The sequence below is a fragment of the Syngnathus leptorhynchus genome, chromosome 3 (assembly GCF_054491065.1).
Source record: "Syngnathus leptorhynchus isolate UIUO chromosome 3, UIUO_Slep, whole genome shotgun sequence".
Lineage (NCBI taxonomy): Eukaryota > Metazoa > Chordata > Actinopteri > Syngnathiformes > Syngnathidae > Syngnathus > Syngnathus leptorhynchus.
Genome location: NC_141197.1, coordinates 20,512,957 through 20,528,837, shown reverse-complemented (window position 1 = coordinate 20,528,837; position 15,881 = coordinate 20,512,957). Strand labels below are relative to the sequence as shown.

The following is a 15,881-nucleotide window of genomic DNA, read 5'->3' as shown; positions in this document are numbered from 1 at the left end:
TGGCAGCATTTTTTTTGTAAATCAGCACAGTTTGAGTAAAACATTTGTTTGAGGGTGAGAAATGTTCATAAGGAAGTCGGGCAAGTTGATGATGATTGCAATTTTAACAATCATGATGACAATTGAGGCTTCGACAATCAAATGAAGCTGATTGTCAGCAAACCCGTGTTGCTGACGATCAGCTTCATTTAAAAGAAAAAAAAATCGCGATGTGAATTCGGTAGATTCACGCAGAGCCTCGGCTAGAACGAATGCAAAAGGATGGACGGGACGGGACGGGCCGTGCCGGATTGCATTTCGCAGTTCATCAATGTGATGGCGTACTTTGCGGCCAAACAAAATAAAAGGGAAATTTCTGACAAAGGCGTCCAAAAAAAGCCACCAGCTGTTGCCGACATCTGCCGGCTCAAGAAGAAAATGAGAAAGAGGCTACGCCAGCCGGCTGGTGCGCACAGAACTTTTCTTTTCTTTTCTTTTTTTAAAATGGAGGGCTTTAACCGAATGCTCCATAACAAGCGGGCGCTCCATCCCGGCACGAACATGTCAGAGATGCACCTGAGTGGCAATTTGCTCTAGCCTGAAGACAATGCAACCGGCTTGGCACGTCTTAATACACAGACACCAATTTGGGTTTTTTACGCTTCTGTCTGCGTCTAAAAATATCTCGGCTTTCAGCGCAGAGAGCTTGTGTGTGTGGCGCCCTGCTTACCTTTGCCCCGCCACCACTGCAAGTCCACGCACGCACAAAAAGGGGGCCGAGGCTGCTCTCGCCAGTGATGGCTGCCACCTTGCACAATAGAAATTGTGGGAACCAACGGAGATAATGGATGCCAATGATGCCTTCACCGCCAGGTATTCATGATAACTGGCGCCGTAGGAAAAAATAATAATAATACAAATAAGGAATCCACGTTTTCTGTAATTACTGTTCAACCCTGGTTAGTAACCAATGGTTACCATGAGTGAAAAGTCCAAAACGTTACACTAAAACTCTATTGTACAAAAAGCAAAGCAATTTTTCCCATAGGAAATAATGGACAGCAGATGAATCCGTTCCGGACACCCAACATACTTTTCATAGAGGATAACTATAGTTCCACCCAAAGAAAACAATAGAAATTTGATATAAGTGACTGATGAGTGACCTTTACTTGAACATATCAGACATTTAAACCAAGGCAAACCATGTTGGAATATGTTAGCACCCTCTAAAACTTATTCTGCAGACAAGCTGTCAAATGCCGAGGTCATCAGTCCGCCATCATGTGTTGGACATTTTGGAGGGCGGAAAGGCAACAAACAAAGTGCCAAAAAGCCTGAAAGACCGACACTTTGCTTTCAATTGACCAATTTTTGGCTCACTTCTAAGGAATCTTGAATTTGGGGGGTTCGTGATGACAAAGCCCTCGCACAATAGAAAGAAACCAATAGACGAGATGTTTATTGGCGCATTGCTCACGAGCCAAAATGAATAAGTGGCAGCTCACGTTGGATAATGGGACAATACCATTGTGACAGCGGCCCGAGCGTGTTTTCATCTAGTTTGTGCCGAGCCGACCACTGGCGGCTTGTGCTCGCGTCTCATTTTCCAGGGACGCTTCTACCTTGATGCGCACACGCTCCGCTGGGCCGAGCCGGGCCCTCAGGTGACACATAAATAAATAAGCGCGGCGGATGTGGCTGGGAAAAAAACACACACGCGGAGAAGGAAGAAGAAAAAAAAAACAAGACGGATGAAGAGGAAAAGAAGAGTTGAGCTGCATGCTGGAGTTTGTCTCCTCCTATTTGCTCAACTCAGCCAGCATAAGAAACAATCAAAGTGGGAGAAAATAAAAAGATGAGACTCTGCCGCTGTGTCGCGATGACGTACACTCTTGCAGTCGAGTCTTCAAATGTGGTCAAATCAAAGAACGTGGATTTCATGTTGGGAAGATGAATTGAAAAAAAATCATCATCAGACGACCATTTTTTTGTGGGGCAAATTTCCCATCGGCAAACAAATGCAAACCGTGAACCCCGAGCACATGTAGGAGGATGCAATTTCAAGACAGGGTTGCCCCACACTCCCTCCCTCCCTCCCTGAACACACGGGGGGGGGGGGGGGGAGGCAGCGGAGGCGATGCTCCCGGGTTCCCATAATGCAGCGTGGCACTCGGCCTGATAGCGGGAAGTCCGATAAAAGCTCTGCGGGGATTGTGGCAGGTGGACAAGAGTTGTTTAACGAGGCAATCTAAAGGGCCAGAGCGTTGGATGCACCCCCACCGAACCCATCGACACTTCATCCCGACTGCAACACACACACAGATAGAGGGAGGGATTGATCCCCACGTACAAGGCCATTAAGTGTCGCTTGTGTCTGGGCCGCTGCCGGATGGATCAAGAGATGTTTTTTTTTGTTTGTTTTTTGGGTGTCTCTCTCTCTTTTTTCGTACTTTTGCTATCAAACTACAAAGTGGAACTTTCAAGTTTTTTTTCTGCTGACTTGAGCAACTTTTGCTCTCAAGAGTGATAAAACGGCGCTGAGATCAGCAAAAGGCACGCAGATGGGAGTTTGCCGTACCAGTGGCAACGCACGGACACGCAGATGGACTTGCCAGTGTGCAGATTTGGCGAAGAGACTTCGGGAAAGGACGGGTTGTCGTTTGTGTACGTTGCGCGGATAGTTCCCCGGAGGTAAATTTGTAGAAAATAATACGAATTAAACAGCGCCAATAAGTCGGGCCCTTTGTCTGCTGGTATTGACATGGAGCCAGAAGAAGCAATGACAGCACATTCATTTCCGCCGCCCGAGCGTCACGTATGAGGAGGAGAGGCGGCAATTAAAGGCGACAGCAGCAAAAGCAATCCACGTCTCCGGAGAGAGAGTAAACATCTCGGCTCTACTCCGAAGGCCTCCGTTCAATCGAGTAATGCGAGGGATCGAGTAATCACGCTCGCTGACAGCCGTGAAGGAAGATGGAGCGACGATCAAAAAGCAGGACTTGCTATTGCGTGCCGTCGCCGGCCGGATCGTTTTGGGCTAATCTCGGCTAATCTCATTCAAATGGCCAGACAGGTGTTCTTTGCGTCAAAGGACAGACGCAGATTGAGCGTCAATGAATCCCGAGCCGAAGCAGCCGGCGCCGATCCACACAAACAAAGGCGAGTGGTCGTTATGGACGCGCCATCGCCTCGGCCCGATAGCCACGGCGCCGCTGATGCACACGGCCTCGGTTGGGCTCGCTCCCAATATGTGACAAACAAGTTACGTACATCCCTTCACGCTTTCGCTGGAAATATGTTCTGCGTGTAAAGAGCGTCTCAAACAGACGGCGCTCGGAATGCTAATCATGCTGCTGATACATGTCGGGAAAGAAACCATTTGCGTGTGTGTGTGAGAGAAAGAAAGAAAAAGAAAGAAAGAAATGATAGCTGGCATCCAATGAATTCATGTTCATGCCTCAAAGACATGAAATGAAAATATTCACTTTGTACTGGTATTCCAAAAATGCACATCATATGTAAAAAGCACAAAAGCACAACATTTTTTTTTCTTCAAAATGAGTATCATACACGTGATGTAGTTTCAATTTCGGATCATTCTAATAGCCTTGATATGAAGGGAGAGACACTTTTTTTTTTTTTTACATTTACATGTGCAAATGGGCATCTGAATGGCATCCATCTTTGCACGCACACACACACACACACACACGAGGGCGGGCATGCCGAACGGCCGACCGGCCGGCCGCGTGATGAATGGCAAGCGAGTGGTCGCTGGAGCAGCGAGGGGTCGCCCCTTAATGTAAACAGCAAGGCGGCGCATCCGCACCATCCGTCACGCTCGGCGGCCCGGAGAGAAATCCGAGCGGGATGCTCAGGCGTCAAACTGATAAACGACACGGCGGAGGATCATGGAGGCCCCCCACGCCTTATCCGAGAACGGGGGAGGCTCCAGACAAGACGAATGGGAGAGCAGAAGAAGACCGAGCCGAGCCGAGCCAGGCGAGTGTTTTGAGGAAAGGTCAGCGTCTCGCCTTTCATTTGTCTATTGGATGGAGCCGGCCTATTAGCCACAGGCGGCGTGACCGGACGTCGCCCCGGGGCAAAACCAGCTAATCGGCCAAAGATGAAGGCGTCTCGTCGCCCGGTTACCGTGGCGACGCAAAAGCGACGGACATTCAAATTCAGCCATTAGGTCAAACAGCAGGAAAGACCTCCAGTATCGGTCATTCAAAGCATCACCACACGTCTGACGGCGAAAAACAAAGTTTTTAGTTTGTGCTTGGGTTGGGATTTCAAAGCAGGTTCTGGAGATGCGCTTGTAAAACAATCAATCCTGCCAGACACACGAGATGACAATGAGACAATCTTCTCATTCCACAGTGAACCCGCAAGTGGCCGGCCAACCAGATTTGCAATCAGAGAAAAATAACTGAATTGAATGCTTTTTCCTTTTCTATTCACGTGTCAAACTGAAATCATTTTATTTCTTTCTTTGTTTGTTTGTTTGTTTGTTTTTGTTTGTTTGTATTTCAGATGTTCTAGTCGGCTTTTCCTGCCATTTATTTTTTTTTATTTTCCTGCCAGCAGCCTGACGTTGAAGTTTTGAGCCAACAGAGACTCAATTCTAAATTGAGACAAAGCGGAAAGTGCAAAATAGTTGTGAAGACAGGTGCGGTGCGGAACGGGTGCAATTAAAAGGCCGCCTCCTCGTTAAGCGTCTCTTCCTGCACGTTGAGCGCTAATTAAGAGGTGTGGCTAATCTCGCGCACGCACTCCACTCCATTTTTTTCTGCGTTTGCGGATTACAGCTCACAGTATGCGCTCCTGTTATCGTGGCTCACATACGTGCACGCCCACACGCGCGCGCGCGCGCAGCATGAATTGTTTATGTACTAAAGCGGGACTGCGTCTTGTATGACACCTTCAGGCTTTATTTGCATCTCTAATTAGCACACAGTGATGATGCAGTGTAGGCTGACATGCTCGCCGCGCTCGCTAATGGGCTTTGCTTTCTTTGGATAATTCAACTAGGGTGCACGCACACACGCGCACGCGCGCACACAGAGTCAATGGTGGGGAAATGTTTGCGGACGCGACGTGGAGAGCTTCCTTCCACGCCGAGGGACGGTGTCACTTGCAGTCGACGCTTGTTTGCAAACTAGCCACCAGTGGCTCATTACACTCGAAAAACTGCTGGCTCCAAAAAAATATCCAATTTGGGTTCAAATTTGTTTAGAACAAAGCAAACCCCAAAATTGAGTTGTGGTAGCTGGATGGGTCCAATTCTTAACCCGGCACTTTTGAGGGTGACAAATGAGTTTTTGGAAGAAGACTTAAGGAGTTAAAAGTGGGTTCAAACCCACAATAGTTGTGAGTGCAGCAATTGGATTGGCGGACACAGAAGCAAAGCCGCCACGTTGCAATATTGGATGGATCCATCGCAACACAGCTTCTGAGACCTCATGAGGATTGTTTACATTCATGAGACATAAAAATGCTTTTTGTTGTCCAGGAGTCACCGAGGTCTAATGGAAGCGATTCCCGTCAAAACCCTTTCAGGGTGACGAATGACCAGATAATAAGGTGGATGCCAGACCTTCTTTCCATAGCTGCTATCATCGCCTTTGAGTCATTGCTAGTCATTTCAAGGGGAAGCCAAGTCAAGCATTTGCTCGGCAGTCACGTGTTCCAAAACAGCGGCGGCGACGGATGACACAGATCAGGAGCGTTAATGCGTGCGTGTACCAATCCAATCTTTAATTCACAAATTGTCAGTCTTTAATCAGACGAGCAGACTTGCTTTGATACGGGCGCGAAAAATCAATTCATTGGCATAAAGCGGAACAATTGCTTCACAACATGATGGCAGCGGGGAAAAAAAAAAAAGCACAGCGCTCATATTCACGGACAACAAACATTTGACTTTAGCCAGAGGGGATACTCCAAAGTCCAAAGTGAGATTTGAAGCCAGGCTTTGAGGGTTCAAAGTCTGGCTTTCAAGACAAATGTCTGCTTTCAAACAAACCAAACCAAATGATGTGCTTCGGAGCGTATTTGTCAGCGTTTGACAGTCTCCCGGTGTCTTCGTCCTCCCGCTTGGAGTTTGCACAAAGGCCCCCATTGATGACTCGCCGCTCCGTCAAACTAGCCAACAAGCAGCAATAACCAAAAGGATATTTGTAATTTCATTGAATATACATTTACTACAACCGTGTATGGTGGAGGGGGAAGTTCCATTCAATGGGCCCCACAATTAGTCAAATGATTTGGACAAAATTGAATAGAAATGGATTCAAATATTTGCTTTCATTTTCCTGGGATCCTTCTAAAAAAATAACTTTTTGAGATTTTTCTTAGATTTCAGCCACTCATACCATACAATAGGCAATACATATATATATATATCTTTTAATTAGAGTGCATTTGAAAGTCAAAGCCAATTGCGTCTTCGTCCATGTTCTCTCTCGACAAAGAAAGTGACTGTTTGAGAGGCTTGCCCGGCAGCAGTACATAAAGATACACAGCGCGCAATAAATTAATGCTATAGCTTTTTCGAGCCGGTGGCCTTCTTGTTTATTATGCATTCACTTTCTCTACACCACTGACTTTATTTTCCCATTTGCGCTGTCAGAGCAGTGGAAATGCTAACAGTGCAGCTTTAAGACTTGAACACTGCAAGCTATAGATTTGATTGGCTTTCCATTACTTGCATTATATTCCCATTTTAGAGGCACGCCTCTCCTCTGACTCGCCGTATTATTGTCAACATGACAAATACCGCCACTGTAGGGAGAGGAAAGAAAGAGAAAGAAAAAAAAAAATCAATCAATGCAAAAAAAAAAAAGTTAAGACGCGCATGTCGGTCCGCATCCAATCGCCTCTAAATTGAATCCCGCCGTCTCGGGCGTGTAAGCATAAACCAAGACGGGCTCTGATGGATCTTCTTGAAATTAATCTGCAGTTAAGTATTGCATAGTGGCTCTCTTATGGGCCCGCGCCAACTATAAAAGCCGGCGCGGCTATTGTCTCCCGTTCCTGGAGGACGACGGACGAGAAAAAGCTGCAAATCAGCTGCGTCGTTAAGCAGCTAAAGGATAGCGCCGCTCTTTCAATTCAATTCAACTGGAGGAAAGAAAGCACAAGGACAGCCGCCGGGTTACGTGACCAAACATACAAAACATCACACATGCGCAAGGTTTTTTTTTGTTTTTTTTTCATGTATACTTAATACTGGCCGCTTTGAATTCCAGACTGTCGATTTGCACAAGTAAGTAGTCAGTGGTGTTCAATTCAAGATGGCCGACGCGCTTGGTGTGTTTTTTGCTTTAACGACGTTGCTGACTTTTTTACTTCACAACAGGATATGTTGCATATCACGCCAAACTCAATGATCCACTTTAGTATTGTTGATGTGTGTGTGGTTTTTTTTTTTAACAATTTTATGTAAAAAGTTATTTGCACTTGATGTTGAACATCACATGGGAGACGTTTTGGGTCTTCTCAGCAAAGTTATAGAACACAAGTTGTAAGAATAGCAAAACACCTCCTTATTGTTCCAAAAAAGAAAAAAAAAATGAGGCCGCCAAGCCCTTTTATCAGCTTTTTGTTATTTTGTTGTGTTTTTTATCGGGCGGAGATAAGCGCCGGGCAGACTTACGAGCTCTTTGGCGCTTTGCGGAGTGTAGTGATTTGCTTTGCACGCAGCGGCGGACTATTAAATCATCCATCTTTGCCTTTTCTGACCATCTGCTGCGCAAACAGCCCGCGGGTCACACAACACAATCGTTCCTCCATTGCTATGCTACGGTCAGCGGGAGGGAGGGAGGGAGGGAGGGAGCGAGGCTCCACGTCCCGACCACCGCGCGCAGTCTTGCTTGCTGCGTGTTGATGATTCAAGAGTGCCTTCAAGAACCGTTTCTTCATTATTTATTGATTTACTCCTTCATTTATTATTATCATCATTTATTTATGTATATTTTTTTATGTATTTATTCATCGTTATTATTCTTAATCGTCATTTGACGCCCCAGGAGACAGTTTCACTGAACAACAAGACATTTGTAGGCAGCATGTACGTTTATCATGACCCGGGAAGAAAAAAAAGTCATGTCTGTAAATGTTATATAAATAAAATGCAATTTTGGTTTCTTCATCCCGCTCCACCTCTTTGTGGCCTTTACCGAGGGTGCCGACTTTTGCAGCGGCTCACTTGACAGGAATGGGAAAAGGTCAAGCGGCAGACGCTGCATTTCCGTGATGGCGTGTCATCAGCCGGCCCTCTGGTGCTCGCTTATTCCATCGCACGCTTGCTTTAGGAAGGCCGGAAGGTAGTCAGTCGAGGCTTTTAGCCTAACGCTCGCTGCTCCGACACATGCGCGCACATGATCTCAAAGTCACTCATTCACCCTCTCACACACTAAAACAAAGAGTTGTGTTCAATCAGGCTACCGCTAAATCCCTGACGTGAAAGTGAAAATGAGAGGAAGCGGTGCTGGAGTACAAGGAGAGGGGACAAGGGGGGGGGGGTCAACAAGCAAGGGGGTGAGACGGGATTACGGAGATAATGCGAGCAGATGGAGGGAGGTCGCACTAAACTCTCCAAACAGATTAAACGGACGGGGAGTGAGCCACCCGTCCAAAGGCCGAGCGAGCGCTCGCCTTCGCACCCGCTCCGGCGCTGTTTACGCTCAAATTGAGGACACCCAGCTGGCTGTAATCCTCAAATACTGCACTCGATATCCAAATGTATTTAGGTATGCGGATTACGGCGGATTAGACGCTCAGATGTGCTTTCTATGCACTCTCTTGCGGAGGCATCAAAATAAATACCAAAAAAGAATTGACCCCAAGATGGCACGACCAATGTGGATTTAACCTTAGGGGACCTTCGATGAACCAGAACAATAAGTGCGTCTAAAACATCGAGCACAGCAAAAACAGCAAAAAAGCACTGAAAGTAGAAAATAACATTTTTCACATTAGATGAATATGAACAAAACGTGGGATTTTTTTTATTCTATGAATACACTGGTGCTGCTAATGTCTCAAGTCAATTCATTGTGCTGCTCCTTCTGGGGTGCCCGCCTTGGCCACCAAGTATCAATGCTAATTTTCGCTCATTGGTGTTTTGCTTTCCGTTAGCATTAGCATTGCAAGTCAGGTCACTCTTATCATCACTTTTTGTCCTAATGTTCTACATACTGTACATCTAGTGTGTCTTTTTTTTTTTAGAACTCCATTATGGCCAAAACAAAACCCAGTATTGATTCTGAAGCCGATTTGAAGAAAGAGGCTCATCTCTGGTGCATTCACTCCACCTTAATAACACTGGTTGAAATGGAGCGCACTAGTCGGGCAGCTCTGAAAAGCAGTTTGACTCACACCAATTTCAATCATTGACGACGACTCCGCATGGAGCAAAGTGTACACAAAAGACCCGCCGCCGCCATCCACAAATCCAAAAAACATCACGACTGAATATTAGATAAATATGAGCAAAACAAAGGGTGGCTGGCGCAAGATGGTCCGGCGCTATGTTCTCGTGAGCAAAAGCGAGGCTAAGTGGTCGGGACGCGGCAAAGCAACAAAATGCCCGATGAGACCGTTTCTTCAATTAAGACCAAATCAGTCACAATCCATGAAAGCAGAAAAAGCTTAGCTGGTAGCGCAAATAAATTTCACGTTGGACAAATGATAGACAAAATTGGATTCAACTTTTGTTCCCCACAAGCTATGAAACTCAAAATATGATAATCCTGTATCTATTTCATGATGAACTGTAAGTAGAGAAAATTCACATTACATTTGCTAGTGATTTGTCAGCACAGCACCACTTAGTGGCCAACGTATGAACTACAATACAAGAAAGTGCCTGATTGGATAGAACCACAGCTAATCCCTTGCGATATCCTCCCACACTGGATTGTAAAGATCTGGATTCAAAATGTCCATCCAGCTAGCATCAAAGAACTAACACTTGACTTTTTGTTTGGCATTTTATAACAAGACTTTTTTTCAAATAAGAGGTTCAACAGGGCAAATTGTTTTCCATTTGCATTTACTCAGGAAAAGTTTTGCTTATTTTTACATCACATTACTTTTGGCCAAAAGTGACAGCTTCAAAGCAAAATACTCAATTCAGCCATGACTGCTTGAAACTTTGTCATATCAGTCAGTGAGTTGTCTTCAAGATGCAGGTGCCGATGCCCACCAAAATTTGCTGTGAAAATTATTATGACTAACATAACGAGAAAAGCAATTGAAGCCGTCTCAACGGGGAGGGGACTACATTGTTGGCGGAGTTTTGCTATAAACTGGAAAACTTTTCTGTGGGAAAATTCTCTGCAGAATCAAACCTCCATCAAATATTCTCTTACATGTGAAGGACGTTCTTATTAATCCAAGTGTTGCTTCTTTAAATTATTCAACACGACGGTTAGAAGGAGTGTTTGTGTTTGTGCAGCACTTCAGCACAAACATGGCAAAATCATGTACATACACGCATCCATTCCGCATGGACGGGGGGGGGGGGGGGGGGGGGTCAAATATTGATATTGTATGTAGCAAAATAAGCAAAAGAACCAAATTTGGTGGAGTTAAAACACAAAGAGCATAGCAAGAAGAAGCCAGGTGTTTCAATGGCAACACAACAACACAAATGTCATTCTTGCCACATGGAAAGGAAGAAAAATGTTTTTTGTTTTACCTACTCAATTTTGGCCTATTTTCTAACATGCTTTGAAGCAAACCTTTCCAGACTTAAGTGTGCCAGTGTCCAATTATTTTGAAATCTTACATGACAATTCTAATAACCCTTGAAAATGATAATGAACCGTTTTGAAGTTTGAGCAAACATCAAAAGGCATGCTACTTCAAAATGAATTAGAAAAAAGAATTGGAGGCATGGGGGGGGGGGGGGCATTCAGAAGGTGGGGGCCGATGCCCACATGTCATTGTTAACTACGCCCATGTATCATCACTAATTCCCAATTGATAGTCTTCAATACTGAAAGTCAAAGTGGGCTTAATGTGTTAAGGTGTAAAGGTGCGTGCGCATGTGACATATTTGGAAAGCGTGTGAACGGGGGAGGCACGGAGCCCCCCCACCGCTGTCAACTACGCCCCTCACTCACCTCGTTTGTCGTGCACCCTGACGATGATCTCCACCAGCGGCTCGGTCTCTCTGTCCAGCCGGCGTGCAATGACAATATCCCCGGTGTCCCTGCCCACGCTGACCGGTGAGCTCTCCGCGTCCATCAGCTCGAAGGCGGCCGCCTGGAAGCGCACCGGGTTCAGGTTCATCACCACCGAGCCGATGCCCGCGTCCTCCGACACGTTGATGAAAAGCGGGCTGCTCTCCGCGTCTCGGACGGACCTGGATGCCCGGGCGGGCGCTTTTTCCCGGGTGGCACGGAGCCACTGGCGAGGGCTGACTTCCAAGTTGACCCCTCCGCTGGTGCGAGGCGGCCAGCCTCGGTCCCGAGCGAACACGGTGAACTTGATGGCTCCGTCCCGGCCCAGGATGGAGTCCACCAGGAGGATGTCGCCGCTTTTGGGCACCACGTAGAAGGTGCCGTTCTTGGGCATGGCGAAGTAGAAGAGCTCCGCGTTCTTGCCGCTGTCCTCGTCCCGCGCCGTCACCGTGTAGACAACCGTGCGCAGCGGCGTGGCGTCGTCCAGGCTCAGCCTCACGTCGCTGTCCTGGAAGGCTGGCCGGTGGTCGTTGATGTCCAGCACGTCCACTTTGACGGACGCCACCTCCCCGCACGAGCCGGTGCAGCACATGCCGATCCCCAGCTCGTATTCAGCCCGCTCCTCCCGGTCCAGAACCTCGCTCGTCCTGAGCAGGATGTGACCGCGGTTGTGGTGCGCCAAGACGCGAAACTTGTCGGCGCCGTCGCCCAGGAGCCTCCAGTGCGGCTCGGGGACGCCGGCGCCGCACTGCCGCTGGGAATTCAGCCTCCGCAGTGGCACGCTCAGCCCGTTGACCCGAGAACCCGGCGACGCGTTTTCAAACACATGGCCGTGGAAGAAGGGCACCGGCGCCGGCACCGGCTCCCCGGTCCTGTTGGCGAGCGCGCACGACAGCAAAAACGGCAAAAGACTTCCCCAGATCATGACGAGCGCCTTTCACCAGCACAGCGCCAACTCCACGGAGGCACCCATGGGTGCACTCATCGCACGCCTCACGGGAGGGGAGCCTTGGTTCCTTCGGCCGCTTCAAATCCTCCAATGTCCAAAGAAAGCAGAGCAGAGCGGAGCGGAGCGGAGCGGAGCAGTGAGGCGTCACACTCGAGGATGCACTGTTCTGCTCGGGAGAACTTTGCATGTCCGCCTCCTCTTCTTCTTCCTCTTCTCCCGCGCTCTCTCAACTGGCGCGCGCGCCCCCGAGAGCGTAAGTGGGGGCTTCTTACATCACTGGGGCGCGCACAGCTCCTCTCGCTGCATCTTCCTGCGCGCAAACACGCGTGATCAGCCTCGCAATTGACACGGGGCGTGCACGCGCGTGCGCATTTGACAGACATCTATTCATTTTGAGCGCGCGCGTCAATGCGGGCGGGTGGGTGGATGGGTCATGAGGAGTCCTGTGGGGGAGCCGACCCCAGCCTCTCGTCACGTTGATCAATGTCCGGCCCTGCACACACCTCCCCATCACTCTTGTCCCCAATAACACGTCACTTGAGTGGATTAAAATAATTCCGAAATCGATTCACTAAAGTGCTTCTGGCTGTTGCTTGCTGGCTGGCTGGCTGGCTGGCTGGCTGGCTGGCTGGCTGGCTGCGTGTGTGTGTGTGCGCACGCGCGCGTGCATGTGCGCGTGGAGTGAGGAAAATAAAGGCCTGCAGGGTGACAGTCAAGTGGTGGAAGTGGTTTAGTAAAATGTAAAACAATCTCTTGCCATTAAGAGTTTCAAATGAAGGTTTGAAGTCAGTGTTAGGGTTTCAAAGTATCAAGTAAGAAGCAATGATGAGAATCCAACAGAAAACCATGGCGTGGTCTACGTAAACCTCAAATCATCTTCAACCCAAAGTTGATTTTCATCTTTTTTTTTTTTTATTCGACCCCAAGATGAGTGTGCGGTAAAATTCTGGCCCTGTGACAAATCGAGTTGGTGAGCCAGCTTTGAAGTCCGCTTTGGGTTTCAAATGAAGATTTGCAACCAGCCAGAGTTGGGGTTCAAATGAAACTTGCCAACCAACGTTGGGGGGTTGCAGTCGAATCAATTGGCTGATGTTCAAAGTGGGCCTGCAGCGAGGAACATGTTGATTTTAAAAAAAAAATGGATTTCATGAATGTCATTTGTCAAGTGGATGCGTTGAGACGTTCCCAATCAGATCAAGTTGACTTTTTCAATTTGCCTTTTGTTTGCATGACACTTTATCTGAGACCTTCTGCCGACTGGAGCGTCACTCTCAAAATAAAGCCACGCTTGCTCACGACGTCAACCATGCGGCGGACGGGGCATCTTCCGACATGGCTAATGATTGGGAACACAAACACGCCGCCCGGCCTCGTTTGGGTTTCCATTCATCTGCGTCCTCCTCCTCTCATCAGGCCGGCAAATCTCGATGAGGCAATTAACGCCTCCCGCCCACCCACCTTCCCAATCAGACCGTGTGTCCCCCGTATCGAGTGAGGCCAAGTGGGGAAGGAGGAATGGCTTCATTATCCGCGCGCACGCTAGCACCTGCGGCGCCGCACGGCTACCGAGGGAAATATCGGCGCATAAAACAAACGAGCGAGGGGGCGGACGAGCAAAGTGGGCACGTTGCGAGCCACGACGTGACTGACTACATGAGCATCTGGGACAAGAGCTACTTTTTGACCCACTACATTAACAAGTACGTGACATTAGCATAGCATTACCTACTAGCAAGGTAAGCTGTTGCACTGGCAATGTGACCAACTACATTCTCCACTGCATGAGCTACTAGTTCTACTTCACTAGCGACTTAACCTTTGGTGACCTATCACACGCTACTATGTAGCCTAGCAACTCATTGCGCTAGTAAATGAGTTGGGTGTCAAATTCATTTTTGTCACGGGCCGCATCGTAGTCCCATTTTCCTTATGACTGTCAACCCGAATAAATGTATGAACAGTATACAGTATAAAATACAAAACCAACTGACAAATTATTTAATCAGACTAGTGGAAACTTTGCAAAAGGTGATTTTGAAAAGTGAAGACAATTTGTAATTTTCGTCATGACATACATTGGATGCACAATTTGTCTTTGCGGGCCACAGAAAATGATGCGGCGGCCCGAATCTGGCCCCCGCGAACGACATAATCTACGATCTGACTCGTACGGGACCTGCACCTGCGAGTTTGACTTTGTGACCTACTTGATGAAGTAAAAAGTGAGCCGCTGTGTGACCTGCACGACCCACCACGTGACCCGAGGGCAGAAAGCACTTGCTCGTCCAGACGAAATATGTCAGGAGGCGGCGGGGACGTCGGGCTGTTTGGCGGCGATCGTTGCGGATCAGAATGTGGAAAGCCGCAGCGGCTACATGAATTCGAATCTGCAGACTCGGGTGCTGGACTCCAGATACGCCAACAAGCGCTCACATTTGCTATTAAAGAAGCCTGCCGAGCTCATAAAGCTTTTATGAGTCAAACGTGAACATCTGCGCTGTGTTCACGAGCCTGTTAGGCCTTTGAAATAAAAGCCGGGCTGACGTGAGCGTATACCATAAAGGAGAATCACGAGGGCCCCGGATGTGGAGGAGGAAACATCTCCGCTCGGGGCCGGATGCGGAACGGGGCCTGTCCGAGCCTGCGCGCTCACTTCGGAAGAGAAGATTGGCGCTCTCTTGTTAATAATGCATGAAAAGATTCTTTTTGTTTTCAATATTCAAGTGCGGGAGGCTGCAGATGATGCTCAGCAACTTTGACGCAAGAAACATCCAAGGGACATCGGGCAATGGGATGAGTCATAATCAATGACATGTTGCGCAATACTTGATCAAGAATGTAGGCATGAAGGTAACCGCCACTAAACAGCTCCAACTTCAATTGGCTACTCAATTAAATGTCATACGGCAGCCACAAAACGAGCTAAATCTTTGAAACAGTGTCCATTTTGTCGCATGATAATGTTCCTTTTCATGATGTGCTCATGCAAGTCTTGGGTAAATCAATTCATCTTTGAACATTTACACGCGTAGTTCACACATGGTGGAAGCAAATGAGGCCACGTATAGCATTCAGGAATAATCAATCGATGCCAATGCATAGAAAATAAATAAATAAAAAGTTTGCTTACTTTCCAGGCAACTTGAGTTCCTTCCGATGGCTCCACGCTGCAGCGTTTGCTTGTTGTTTATTTTCCATGTCCATTTAATGTGGTGCGCGTGCATTGAAAAGTTGATGAAAAATCAAAATGCTTAATAAAAAACATAGCGGCTGTCAACAAGCAAACAAATTCATCCAGAAGCCCAGTTCGCCGTCCAAACAAACTTTGGCTCCTTCCTGTCAAACGTACCTGACAGATTCAACAGAGCACGTCGCATTCACGAGGCTGCGCGCGCGCACACCAAGTCACGTGCTGACCTGAACACAAAACTTTGGCCACTAGGTGGCTCAATCGCCCATTTTTAATTAGCCTGAAACAAAAATAGAATGAAGCAAAATTGTCGCTCCAATAAAGTCACACTACAATGTGTCCATTTAAATAAGCAAGTACACGTCACGAGGCACTAAGAAACGTCTTACATATTTGACATATTTATCTATGTGAATTATTACATTACATTTTTATGTGAGTGAATATTTTGCCTCGCTGTCAGGAGTATTTTTTCCCCCTCACAAAAGCAAAACGTCCGCTAGTCATTAAAACTTTTTCCCCTTTGTGGAAACTTTTTGTGCTGAAGGACGCTGTCTGGGGGCCA

General features: G+C 47.5%; 1 protein-coding gene across 3 annotated transcripts in view; it reads right to left on the bottom strand.

Annotated features, from left to right (window-relative positions):
• Positions 1-15,488, bottom strand: part of LOC147059742 (neural-cadherin) — a 102,213-nt gene extending 86,725 nt beyond the window's left edge. Inside the window, exons 1-2 of one of the 3 annotated variants that reach the window (XM_085908218.1) lie at positions 15,257-15,389; positions 11,118-12,436 (exon numbers count right to left, since the gene is read on the bottom strand). In XM_085908218.1, coding sequence (XP_085764344.1) covers positions 11,118-12,102 — 985 coding nt within the window. In that variant the 5' untranslated portion in view covers positions 12,103-12,436; positions 15,257-15,389. Of the gene's footprint in view, positions 1-11,117; positions 12,437-15,256 lie in introns of all 3 variants that reach the window. The other 2 variants (XM_085908219.1, XM_085908220.1) reach the window with 2 other exon arrangements.
• Between the last annotated feature and the right edge of the window lie 393 nt (positions 15,489-15,881).